At 38.5% G+C, this 13,334-nt stretch overlaps 1 protein-coding gene across 4 annotated transcripts in view; it reads right to left on the bottom strand.

The window, feature by feature from the left end:
* Positions 1–13,334, bottom strand: part of RBL2 (RB transcriptional corepressor like 2) — a 53,798-nt gene that overhangs the window by 17,766 nt on the left and 22,698 nt on the right. For all 4 annotated transcript variants that reach the window (XR_005588758.1, XM_039502917.1, XM_039502916.1 and 1 more), the window contains exons 5-8: positions 7,601–7,729; positions 6,433–6,593; positions 6,252–6,316; positions 2,819–3,005 (exon numbers count right to left, since the gene is read on the bottom strand). Coding sequence is in view for 3 of the 4 variants with exons in the window: in XM_039502917.1 (XP_039358851.1) it covers positions 2,819–3,005; positions 6,252–6,316; positions 6,433–6,593; positions 7,601–7,729 (542 nt within the window). In the remaining variant the exon portion in view is untranslated. The remainder of the gene's footprint in view (positions 1–2,818; positions 3,006–6,251; positions 6,317–6,432; positions 6,594–7,600; positions 7,730–13,334) is intronic.

Consider the following 13,334-nt stretch of genomic DNA (forward strand, 5'->3'; position numbering starts at 1 on the left):
CCTCCTCTGACTCATGCGGCTTTGGAAAAAAGACAGGTAAGTAAATGTCCTGGCCCCTATGAAACTGTGAGAGTACATTAGGCAGGAAAGCTGGGTGTGGTCGCAGCTGGACCTTGTCTTTGTAAAAGATCGTATAGGGGAGGTTCCAAGGTAAGCATCCTAATCTCGGAGATCCTGTGGGCAGATGTTATTGCAACCACAAATGCAACCTTCCAGGAAAGGAGCAGGAAGCCAGGGGCTTGAAAGGGGGACCTGTGAGCTGTGACTGCACAAGATTTGGGTCCCACTGAGGGACCGGGTCCCTGATGTGCGGGTAGAGGCGCTCAAGGCCCTTGAGGAACCTGGCAGTCATGTCCTGGGTGAAAAACGACCCACCCTCAAGCGGCAGATGGATGGCCAAATTAGCGTCCAAGTGGACCTTGATAGATGAAAAGAGCTTGAGATGCAGAAGGTAATCCAGTATCCCTGTGAAGCTCTGGGGTGGGCATGTGGCATGACATAGATCCTTTGCCCGAAGCCCCTCTCCCTTCCAGTGCTGAGAGGCTCTTCTTTTGCTGCTTCTTAGGCATCTTCATGAGGAGGGCCCTCAAGCGAATATCCTGCTCCTTTGGGCTCTAGGGCAAAAGTTTTTACAGATTTTGCACTTGTCCTTTCTATAGGACTCCCCCAAGCACTTCAAACAGCTGTTGTGGGGGTCACTAATAGGCACTGGCCTGTTGCATGACGAGTGTGGTTTGAAGCCAGTGGGAACAGGGCATGCCCCGCTCCAGGGCAAAATCCCACCCAGGACTAACTACCAAATTAATCCAACACTTAAATTAATGGCTGGCTAACTACCTACAAACTATATACAAAGAAGATAGACAATGGGTTGCAAAGAACTGGTAACGCTCTTGCAATGCAAGGTGAGGCACTCCAACCAACCATCATGGGCAGTAAGAAGGAACTGAGAGGGCGTAGGGCCAGTGGTGCCTAATATACCAGCGCATTAGCGCGGCCCACAAGAGGCGCCACAGCCAAACCTACAGATACGCTAAGGTAAAAATCTCTGATGACTGTGCACGTGGTCGCACACACCTAGGCTGGAATCGACATGAAGAAGATCTCACAGAAGACACAAAGTTCTAACACAGCACAGCTGTGGCAACATACTACCAAAAGCAGAAGCAGCAAGTTTATAAATTGGTATAACATTTGAAAAAGGTATTATTTAATTGGCAGTTGAACATGTTCTAAACTCACAGAAGAACAATGTATAAAAACAGTGACTGAAGTTTGTTACATGTGGATGTAATGTCAGAGCCACAAAGACTGAGGTGTTTTTTTTTAAATTGACAATTTAACAATGAGTTTGCCTCATCCTTGTGTAATACATGCACATGTTCTAATATCTGAACAATCACCATGAATATACTGTAGTTGAGATTTTCAAAGCCATATAAGGGAATATAGACACATCTCCCATTAGTTTCACTTAGAAAATCTCAATGTATGTCCTTTTACACTGTCTACAAGAGAGAAGAGAAATAAATATAACATTAAAAAGTGGGTCAGTAACCTATCCATGCACAGTGGAAGTGTCCTTTATTTTTTGGGCCCAAACTAAAACCTTCTGTAGGCCAGGATAGGTATATATCCCTTTTGAAATAATTATTCTGACAAACCCATGTAAAAGAGGCGTTCCAGCTCCCCCCTCAAAGACTCTCTCATACTTGTCTGAGGATTGCACACTGTCAAATAGCACTGCATTTTCTATGAAGTCAGCTATGATGCTCATATATGCCTGTATAGCAGATGTCAAGACGACAATATTCATCTATATACAGCTACTGAGATGAGAATTAAAAGGCCTACACCTATCTCTCTTGGGAAGATGCACAATGACATCAATGGTGTGGGGTACAGAATCAGGGCCCAAGCCTTCCATCTGCATTGCTCATCTCTCTTATTCCACTAAAATAAGAAAGCTGCATGACAGGCAGGTGCAGCCTGAGGCAGGAATTGACACTGGATGGCTAGTCTAATGTTTGGGGGTCACTCTGGCAAATACCCAAAGTTTGAAAGGAATCAAGAGTGTTGTTCAGTCGGGCTCAGTATACACCCAACTGAAAAAATAAAACATAGCTGCGGTCTAACAAATAAACAGCTCAACTACAGAGGAGCAGATAGATTGTAAAAATTAAAAAAAACCTAAGCCTAAAACCATGGACATTTTCCTATCAGTGGTCTTCATTACTGAAGCAAGATTTTCTTTCAGCTCTTTAAATCAGACTTGAACTCTAAAACAGTCTCTTCCATAGTCCTATTTTACTCAAAAAAAAAAAAGTAAGATATCCCTCCTAACTTTCTTTCCAGGACTGAATCACTTCAGAATGTTATCTCACTGTAAAGCACATTCTCCTTTTGCACTTCTGTCATCAACAAGCCAAGTAAGGTAAATTTAAGATTGTTTTACACAAAGATTTATTAGCAACAAGCTTTTGAAAAGTCTCAAGATAGTGTCAGTCAAAGCAGAACTGGCAGTGTGAATAAAAAGTATAAATGCTGATATAGTTGGCAGCCCTGAAAACACTGCCTGCTAAATAAATTTAAAAAAAAGGTAAATCTAAAATGCATACTCTGAACAAAACTGAAATATTAATCTATAATCAGTGATTGTAACAACTGTGCTGTCTGCCAAAGGCAAATGAAACAGAGCGGAACAAAAAGTAGTAGCTATTAAGCAGCTGCATCTTTCTTTGACACAGCCTTACTCAAATCATCCACTAGACGAAACATAAAAACAGCCAGTATGTAACACCGACCACGTCATACTCACTCTGTCAAAGTGCTGCTGCAGATTATACTTCACTTGCACTCTTTCAGCTGTTTCCATTCCTGAAGCTGTGTTTAGGCATCTTCTCAGAGTTCCAATTTCCTCATCTGCATCCTCCCCCAGAAATATCCGCTCGTCCAGATTTCCAACTGACAAAACATACTCTTCATAGGCTTTGTTGATGGCTTTGCTACAGTAGGGGGGAAAAAAAGCATCAGATATTTATACAGCTTTTGTTTTGAGTATCTGCAACAACTGATGGGTTGCTGCTTTATCTACTTATTGTATACATTTATCTAGTATTTCTGCCTTTTGGAAATTTACTGAAGATATTTTTAATCCTAATTTAATATTTGAGATTTATGTCATGGGCCATAATATCACTAGTATGATAACAGCAAGAACATATAACTGTCTTTCCTATCCACTCTGACAAGTGGCTATGCCATTTAGTAAAAGGCACAGAGCTAATTGAAAGCAGTATCAGATTTGCCTTAGCTTCTCCAGCTTTCCATAGTACTGAGAAATCTGTATTTACCTGGAAGTTCCTCCTAACTGACAGTGCCTCATAGGCCATGGCTACACTTGCAAATTTGCAGCGCTGCAGCAGGGTGTGAAAACACACCCTCTCCAGCGCTGCAAATTGCGGCGCTACAAAGCGCCAGTGCGGGCAAAGCCCCAGCGCTGCACGTTATTCCCCACAGGGAGGTGGAGTACGGACAGAGCTGGGAGAGCTCTCTCCCAGCGCTGGCGCTTTGACTACACGCAGCGCTTTGAAGTGCAAGTATAGCCATAGCCTTAGAATCAATCAAGAAGTGATTCTGGGTTTGAAGGCACATGCGTGACCAATAAATCATTTTAAAAAATCCTAAAGGATATTATGCAAGTTTAAGCATGTTCCCCCCCCCCCCATTATAAAAAAGGTTAACTAAAATTTTAGGTACATAATGTTACCCTAAAATTATTTGTGAGCATGATTTAGCAGAAGCATATAAGGCAAATAAGAATTAAAAATAAATTGGAAGTGGGCAATATGAAAAAGTCTGTAAGTGAATAGTTTTTAGGATCAGAGTATATTAAATTAGCAAGCAGCTGTCCCTCATGAGAAAACAAAATGAATAGAACCCCTCACTGCCAGTACACAGAGAAGGCAAAACAATGTCTGAGTTACTTACAAATTGTATGTAACAGGCTAGCTGAGGATTCCTCTTGTGTAAGGAAAACCTTGGGTACGGAAGAGCTAGAGCTCGCATACCAGACCTATGTCACCTCACCTTGTGGCTTCTGGTGAATGATACATGGCTAGAGAGCTGCTGCATTCCAACGATCCCCAACTGCCACAGCGGTCCCTGGGGACTCACTGCAGCTGAGCAAAACAGAAGTGTCTGAATTGCTCTGGGACATAATCTATTCCTAAAGGTGGGGAAAACACACTTTTGTGCTCAGCCCTTCTTCTTTCCCTCTACAATTAGGCCAAATGCAGACACGAGAGAGAGAGAGAGAGTGAGTGAGTGTGTGTGTGTCTCTCTCTCTCTGCCCCCCACTGTCTGAAAAGGGGATGTTACCTCACATAGGCATGTGTGCTGCAAGACAGGGTCAATTTCCACAAACTCCTGCCTTTCTTAAGGAGGCATCAGATACACACACTCCCCCTGCCCCATTCACATTAAAGTAAACCTTTGACTGTTTCATGACAAAGCGGCAAGGCTTTTACTACACCAAGAGAACAGAACCATAGGAGCACACTTTCATTGGCTTTGTCTTCCCTACAAAAAAGCGTGTTCTTAACTCAAGTTGGCTCATGCGAGGTAAAATCCTAGTGAAGACAGGGAAGTTTGTAATTTTCACACAAGTTAGCAGGTTGAGTTAAAGACTATGGGGGAGCCTAGCCTTTAACACAATCTTAGAAACTTCCTTGTCTTCACTAGGATTTTACCTCATATTAGCTAACAAGTTAAGAACACACTTTTTTTGTAGGGAAGACATGGCCATTAGGACCATGATATGCTGATGTAAAACTGCTTTTCTTCTGAGTGAAATTTTCAAAAGCACCTAGGTGATCTGATTACTTAGACCCTTGTGAATGTCTCACCTTCCACCTTTTAAAAAACTCCTTAAATTCCTATAACAAGATATTTTAAAAAAAAAATTATTAATTTTTTCTTTGGTGGAGGAATCCAGGGATGGTTTTTCTCTGTAAAGGGGATTTTAAAAGATTTTTTCGGTATGTCTCAAAGTATGTGGATAATACACATCTGATAAGTTAACACAAATATCTGTTAATAATTCATCCATGATGTACACATTTTCTTTCCTTAAGAGTATAAAATTTCTAATTTAGATACCTCTTTTCTCTCATCAAACACATACTAAAATTAAATAACTCTGATCCTCAATACTGTTCATGAGAGACCACCTTCATAGTCCTCTTCTCCCTTACATAATGCTGTGAACCTTTACTTAAATGATTTTGAAATCATGTGCCTAATTTTTAGAAAACTCCTCTTCATAATTGGAAATAACATGCTCACGCTCACCTGCCATTCTTTAAAATGCCCTATCTGTGTACCTCTGGACCCAGAACCACTTCCCAATTAACCCTAGAAGGGATTCTGGACAAACATGGGCTCTTCAGCTGGAGGGGGCAGCACTAAGGCAGAACTGTGGATCTAATACAACCTTCTCATGGGTCTGAGACAACTGCCAGGAGGCATGCCAAACACTGAATGGAGAAGAGAAGTAACACAGATATCTGTAATCATTTCTGAAGATCTGAGGGGAACAAAGTTCCTGCCAAGGCTTTTCAATATACATTACTTTTACTGTCAAATGCATTTCACAGTTTGAACGCTATCTAGCTCGCAAACAGCCTTTTTAAAAAACAACAACATATGAATAGATTTTATTTCAAAGACTTTCATTCAGCAAGTTCATTAGAACAAACGTTATGTCTGAGATCAGTTTGTTCTAAATTTCCTCTATTTCCAAACACTTTCAGACAAATGAGGAAAAAAAAGAATCTTTCTGAAAAGATTTGTTTTTCATCAAGAAATCCTCCCTCCATATATCCTAATTCATGTTCTCAATATGAAAATAACTGTCTGTGGCTCCACACCTCTCTATTAGTCAACACAAATAAAATAAATCTCTCTCTCTCTTTCTGGTACTCTGATCTCTACAGAAGGGATACTAAAATAATGGAACGCAGCAAATAATTTCTTCCTCAAGAAGTACGAGCCCTGAAATATGCCTGAAACTGAGATACCTCAAAACAGGAATCTGAAAATTACATTTAATTCAGGATTCCAAGCAGTTACATAAATCAACTAGTTAATATTTTATTACCACTAAAAGGTGCAAAACATAAAAACATACAATGTCAATACAGCTGTTTTTGTTTTGAAATTTGGAAGGAATTTTTATGCAAAACACTCACAAGCTGTCTCCAAAGCTCCCAGGATCTAAAAATCCAGTCAGATTTTCTTCCTTGCCTTTTAAAATCTGTAAGAAAATTTAGTACAAATGGTGAATATTTCAGTACTGTGACATTTTAAAGACAGTCATTAAGCAGATTTCTTCCCCCTCTACAAGAAATCTTTTAAGTCTATTAGACAAACCTTCTTGTCAAAAAGTTTCCTAATATATGGCTTCCAAAAATGTTCCTTTATGCCTTTGGCATCCAAAACCAAACCATCATGTAAGGAACAGAGTTTTTCAATGATGCAGGGAGGGTCAGAAGACGGTTTATAATCCTTACTGTGAAAGTCTTCAGGAAGGCCTACAGATTACAGAGAAAAATGTAATATTTAGTTATGTAAATTCCTGTCCTGCTAACCAAATATATCTATATAAAGAACTAAAATACTGCAAGACTAAAATAATTAGCCACCTTGACAAGCACTAATGAATCTTAGAATGTCAACTTAATTTGACAATATTATCAAACATTACTTATAAACATTTTTAATTTATGACAGAGAAAAATAATCACAAATGTAAAACTACTTTTTTTTCTAATGGAAAATTGATCAAATACTTATGAACTGTAAGAATTAGTAAAATATAGCCAAATAAGTGGTCCTAAGAGGCTCACAGGCTCCCATCCTCACTAATGCTTAAACTAAGCTAAATGTAGGAAAATGTTAGAGGCAAATAAGCTAAATCATAGAATACCAGGGTTGGAAGGGACCTCAGGAGGTCATCTAGTCCAACCCCCTGCTCAAAGCAGGACCAATCCTCAGACAGATTTTTGTCCCAGATCCCTAAATGGCCCCCTCAAGGATTGAACTCACAACCCTGGGTTTAGCAGGCCAATGCTCAAACCACTAAGCTATCCCTTCCTCCCCACTGCACTGTAAACAAAAGTTTAGGTCTGAAGAAAAAAGTTATATTACTGACTCAATGGAAACATTTCACTATTTAATTATTTGTATGTGTTTATCATGTCAATTTCTATTTTGTCACTGTCTATTGTCTTTAAGGAGAAAGCAGTGGTTGATTTGCTAGCTTCCCTCGATGGTGCTTTCTTTGTAAATGATATTCCTGGCTTTTCTATGCACCATTAATGAATTCCAGTTGTTTATTTCAGAGTATACTGTATAATAGAAACCTGTTAAATTGTACAGCCACTTAGAGCAAAGAATTAATACCTTCAAGATGTTTAGTCCTTTTCATGGATTAAGCCAATATTCTATTATTTAGTCTCTGCCCTACAGTCTCAAAAAAAGGATTTAGTTTTAGCAGCTTTCATTGTTTTGGATTGAAGAAAACTTTTTTTCTACATACCTTTAAAGGTAGGATTCAGAAGTTCCCTACGATTAGGACACTGTAGAGCATTTCCATATACTAGATCCAAAGCACATAGCAAGAGATGGTAGGAATTGACTAAGTCATCACTGATCATGGGAAAATTTCCTATGTGATTAGAAATATACATAGGGTTAATTTACAATGTCAGCTTCAGAATTCAGAAAACAATTCACTCTTCAGATTTGTTCAATAATCATAATGCAGAATCATCTCTCAAGATCTCTCTCTTTGGTGACTGTAATAAATATCTGATAGAAAAAGGGAATGATAAACAGATAAACATTGTGTGTGTTTAGGAATAGTGTTAACTTTACTGGTTATTATTACATTCTGTTTTGAAAACAAAACCAACAAAATGTTAACATAACAGGCTGGATGTTCCAGCCTGCCAAGTTCACTTTGTGGCAGTGAAGCAGAGCAAAAGGAACTTAAAGTGGGTAGAGAACGTCCCTAGTGAATTCACCCATGAAGCAGGAATCTCCACTAGTAGAAAGCTAACAAATGTGGCTTTACTGCTGCCTATACCAGCTCCACTGCCTGGCTCTGCCACATCCTGCACCAGAACCCCTCTGCACCCAGCATGAGGATGCAGGGAGTGCGTCAGACGAGACAGACAATGCACAGTGGGGAGAGGCTTTCCTTATTTTATATAATTTTATGTAGTTTTTTATTTACCCCTTCCAAATTGAAAAGTCTAATAATAATAACCTCCAATGTTATCAATGGAACTCTTAAAAAAAAAAAAATCAATCGCTATGGACTTCAAAAGCTAAATTCACCAATTACTTTCATTTCCTTTATTAAAATGAAAGAGTTTAGAATAGGTGATTCCTCTAAGCTATTCATTAACTGTCTTTTCTGCCAGTCATTGATGCTTAAAGTTCTGTAATAAAAATTGTAGATTGTGTAAGATAAAGATATATAAAGGCAAATACATGTAAATTAGAATACGTTTCCTTTGATATAAAAATCATTAGGCTAATTAAAACAAATTGGATCAAACTCTTCTAATTTTGTGTATCCTGAATGTTCTTTTATTTAAGTGTTATACTCTTTATTTACAGATCTATTTGCAAGCAATTAAGCAAATGTCAGAACAAGGCAAGCTCTAGAAATGATACTGTTTACTTTTTATTAATTAAGTAGGTGCTATGTCGCAGCAGTAAAATGAAAGCCTAAGTTAAGTAAAACAATAATCACTGACAGCATCACAGTCAAGAATAAATCTAATTTTAAGGGAACCAAACGATTATTCCAAGCTATATTTCCCCGGTCCAAAGCATTTCAAACAATGGTCTACTATTTTCCCCTTCCCAAATCGAAAACCAATTACATTCTGTTCAATGCCGTAAGAAAAACGCTTTATTTCCATTTTAACTGAAAACAAACCAAGCGAGATAGTTTAAAGAGTGATTCTCTGACAAGCAAGATAAAGAGCAACACAAACAGCAATGATACTAGATTACAATATCTTAGTACTAATCTTACAAATCAAATAAAACCAGTCGCTAACTTACTTTGCTCCAGACAAAAAAAGGGTTGAACTAGCAAATCTGCTATATTTTCTACACTGGAAAAGGAAGTTGCACACACTGCTCTTCAGCCTGGGAAGCTTGTTGCACAGACAAGCCCCAACTTGTCATCGATGTGTGGTTGCCATGATAAGGATAATGGTCAACCCTCAAAACAAAATAAGCAACTTTCAAAGCAAAAAAGTGCCTTTAATGACCCTGAAGGTCAATTTAATGTAATAATCTTTGTTGCCCCCCTTTTATATCACTACTAATTCTGTGTTTTAGGCTTGCAAATATTATAAAATGTTCCCTTTCTTTGTAGGATGCTATAGGTTATATGGCACCTATGCCAGACCAGATTAATTTAAATCAACGGGATTTAAATCAACAATTTTATCATGATTTCAAAGACCAAGCAAGAAACCTTGAACTAAACATTGACTTTAAAAGGTATAATCTCATATGTTAGTATAACCATAAAAACATGCAGATTTGAAACTGACTACAGCTTTAACACTAAATTTGGTGCTTTTTGCTAAACGGGAGCATACACTGTGTATCTACATGTTTATTTAAGCAATTATACAGCTCAATATAAATAACTACTTCAAATTGTGTTGAAAACATAAGAAAAATTACTCAAGTTTGAATGAATTAGTTCAAATGGATAAAATATTCTCTCTGCACCTACTAGCTAAACTGAAACAAAAAATAATTAAAGCAAAATCATTTCTGCACAACAGAAATGCAAAGTACTGACATTCAGAAAAATGTACCGGTAAATAACAGTGCTTCTTCTATTGTAAAGAATGAAATATACCTATATACTAATGCAATATGACACTGCAGTACGAAGCTTGATTTGACCCCAAATTCAGAGACATTACCCCTGATTCTACATATATTTTAAAAGCAGCTCCCTTTACTCATCTTGCATGAGTGAGCCCTCCTCAAATGTTAATGTTTTGTATTTAAATGATATTAACAGAGTACAGGCTTTAACACAGGTTGTCACAGGTTGTCACAATATCAAATTCAATTTTAAAAAGGATTATTTTTAAAAGAAAATGCATTTTAATTTAAACTAAAACAATCCAATTTTTTTATTTTTAAAAAGTCAATTTTTATCCACCCTGATCTCTTCTATTCTAGGCAGACAAGTTAAGCTGTGAACCAGAAGTTGCTCACCACTGAAAGTACCAGCTCAAAAATACATAGCTAGTGAAAAATATTAATTATAAATCCAGCAGAAGCAAATGACAAAACACCTACCCCCCGTTCCTCATCAGCTTCAGGGGTGGCAAAGATTTGTCTGGGCCAGCAGAAGAAAAAAGAAAACTCATGGCCTCTTTAAGGATTGCCCCACTTTCCCTGTTTCCTCCCATCCTTCTGGAAACTCAGACTTCTTGTGGACTTGAGGAATGAGGGTTGTGGCAGACTGGCTAGATATGAGAGTAACCAGCATACGCCTGTTGTTCTCCAGTGCACCCAAGGGAAGGTCTGATAAACCCTTCACCCTGCCTGGGAAGAAATTCTAATCCAAATTGGAGATGTGAGGGGCAAACCAGGTTTTGGGGACTTATGGGCATTACCACCTTTTTGGTGCGAGGAAATAATTTTTTCCCCTCTCACTGCCAGACTGGCCTGGAGAGAGGTTTGTGGGTTATGTGTTTTTTTGTTTTTGTTCTCAGCAACCCAGGCATGGTGGGGTAGGTTAGATTAAATTCATTTTGTTGCAACATGGCAGCTACCCAGTGCAGGTAATTATTAAATGCAGAGTCCAGTTCCCTGATAAATCAGAATCGGAGCACATTAGGAAAAGGCAACCGCTCAAGGAGAGAAATGGGTACAGCACTGTCTGGTACAGCAAGGAGACAACCCCCAACCATAACCCCATGGTTGCAGCCTTCCACCATGTGGAATAGATTACAAAGGATGATCTGCACCAGACAAGTTATTGCTGGGTAGTTCTCAGATGTGTTACTAAATAAAACGGTGGCCTAGCTAAACCATATTCCCATTGTCTTGTTTTTCTTTCCGTGGTGTCCGGGACAAGGGAAAACTCTGATAGTTATAAAAAGAAGGAATAAGAACCAGTCACCCAGCATTTATTATGCTTGAGCAAACTAAATGACTAAGGTTATCCTTACCAACTTCCAGTTGCAAGCTACAACAACAACTTCATGTGTAGGATATTAGGAGACTCTCACCCACACTCAAGTAAACTTAAAAATGATTGTCTCAAAGTTTCAAGAACCATCGAAGTTTCTGCATCCTACCCTCCTCCTCCACACCTGCTCTCTGGCAGATACCAAAATGTATGTGAGAAAAGAAAAAACCCTTCAGCTTTCTTAACTAGCAGCTGCCTCCTGAACAATGTATTCAATGATGCCAGTGCCCTTTAAGACATCAAAATGGATTTAATAATCATTACTTTTATAAAAAGGGCCCAACACAATGGCTACGGGCACATGCACAATAGTACAAAATTAGTTGACTATCAAACTTAAATGAAACCTAGAGAGACTCTCTCACTTCCCTGAGATGCCATATAAGCAGAATTGTAACCCAGAATGAACTCAGACAAACGCTGGAGTAAAACAGATGGGTTTTATACTGTGACTGAAAGTCAACAAACTTTGGTTTGGTTATACTAGTGGAAGAATCAAATTCCAGAGTCAAAGCCCTTCCACTGAAAATGCTCTGCATGCAGACTCCAGACGTTCGATTTCAGGAACCAGGATAACTCAGCCACTAATCAATTATGAGGGTTCCATGGGAAGAGGTGAAGTTTCTCATACAGCTAGAACAAAGACTACACTGGGCTTTAAATATTAACGTAAATCCCCTGCATAGCACGTGAAACAAATAAGAAGTCAGTACAGCTTTTGACACGCTGGTGTAAAAGGCTCCTTGCAGACAGCTGCATCCTGCACTGGCTGTATATTCTGAATGGCCCTCAAAGCCATGTAGTGTGCATTACAGTCATCCAATATTAAGGTGACAGAGGCATGAACAACCTTGGCAAAGTCCACATCAAAGAAAAAGTTGAAATTATTGCATCAACCGTATAAAAAAGACAGTACTTCTGCTCGCCAAGGCTCATGCCATGATCTATCAGATTCAAAAGCCTTTCTAAATTATTAATCTAACTGTGAGTAAACCCTCTCAGTCAGATGTGTAAGCATCATCCCTGCCATTCTCTTTAGATGCTTTCTCCAAACAAAAAGCATCGCCTCTATCTTACCTGTATTGAGTTCCAGTGAGCTCATTCTCAACCAAACCCTATTTCAAGTGGGCACCGAGTAAGCAAAAGCACCATAACATCCAGATTTGAGAGAGAAAAAGACTGAGCCATATCAAGGTAAACCACCTCCTTTCACGATGGGTTTAAGATAGCTCAGTTACAAGTCTCACAGATTTTAAGGTCAGAAGGGACCTTAATGATCATCTAGTTTGACCTTCAAAGTCACATGCAATTTGTAATTATTAAATAGTGTAATAGTCTATATTTTTGTCAACATAGGAATTAGTGACAGCACAGGGTTACTCCCCATAGGAAATTTTAAAAAAGAGACACGTCTTTGTAGTTGTTTCTTTGGAAGCGCATTGACAGAGAGGATTTTGAACAAAGACAAGACAATTTATTTTGGTCTAGAGAGAAGTTTTGATTAAATTATTTAAAGGAAACAGATTTGCCTCTACAAAATGCAGCTAGTCACATTAGATACACATAGCTTTATTCACTACAATAGCAACAGGTTAAGAACACAGACAGTGAAACGCCTGCTGTATAAGCACTGAAATTTATCTTTTAATAGATCTATTATCTGCAAATGAATCCAATAAGCACATTTTCAACACAAAAATAATGCCTACTGTATAAAGATAATACAAGCAGAAAGATGTTAAAAATACAGAGAAGACTGAATATAAGATAGTGGGTGGACCAACATGAAGAGATTTAATATAAACATATGCAAACTGATGTGTGTAGAACTGATTGTGTATTTAAAAATTAAGAGAGAAAAATGAAACTCCAAATCTATTGTAGATAGATTTGGCGTCAGTGGACAAACTGAACAGGAGATCATGTGAGTTGCCAAGGCACTCATTTGTATTCTGGGATGAGGTGGTGCAAGTATACAGAAGGTTCTCTTATATGTAGGGCCCTATGAAATTCACAGCCACGAAAA

This window comes from Mauremys reevesii, linkage group 16 (assembly GCF_016161935.1).
Source record: "Mauremys reevesii isolate NIE-2019 linkage group 16, ASM1616193v1, whole genome shotgun sequence".
NCBI classification, from domain to species: domain Eukaryota; kingdom Metazoa; phylum Chordata; order Testudines; family Geoemydidae; genus Mauremys; species Mauremys reevesii.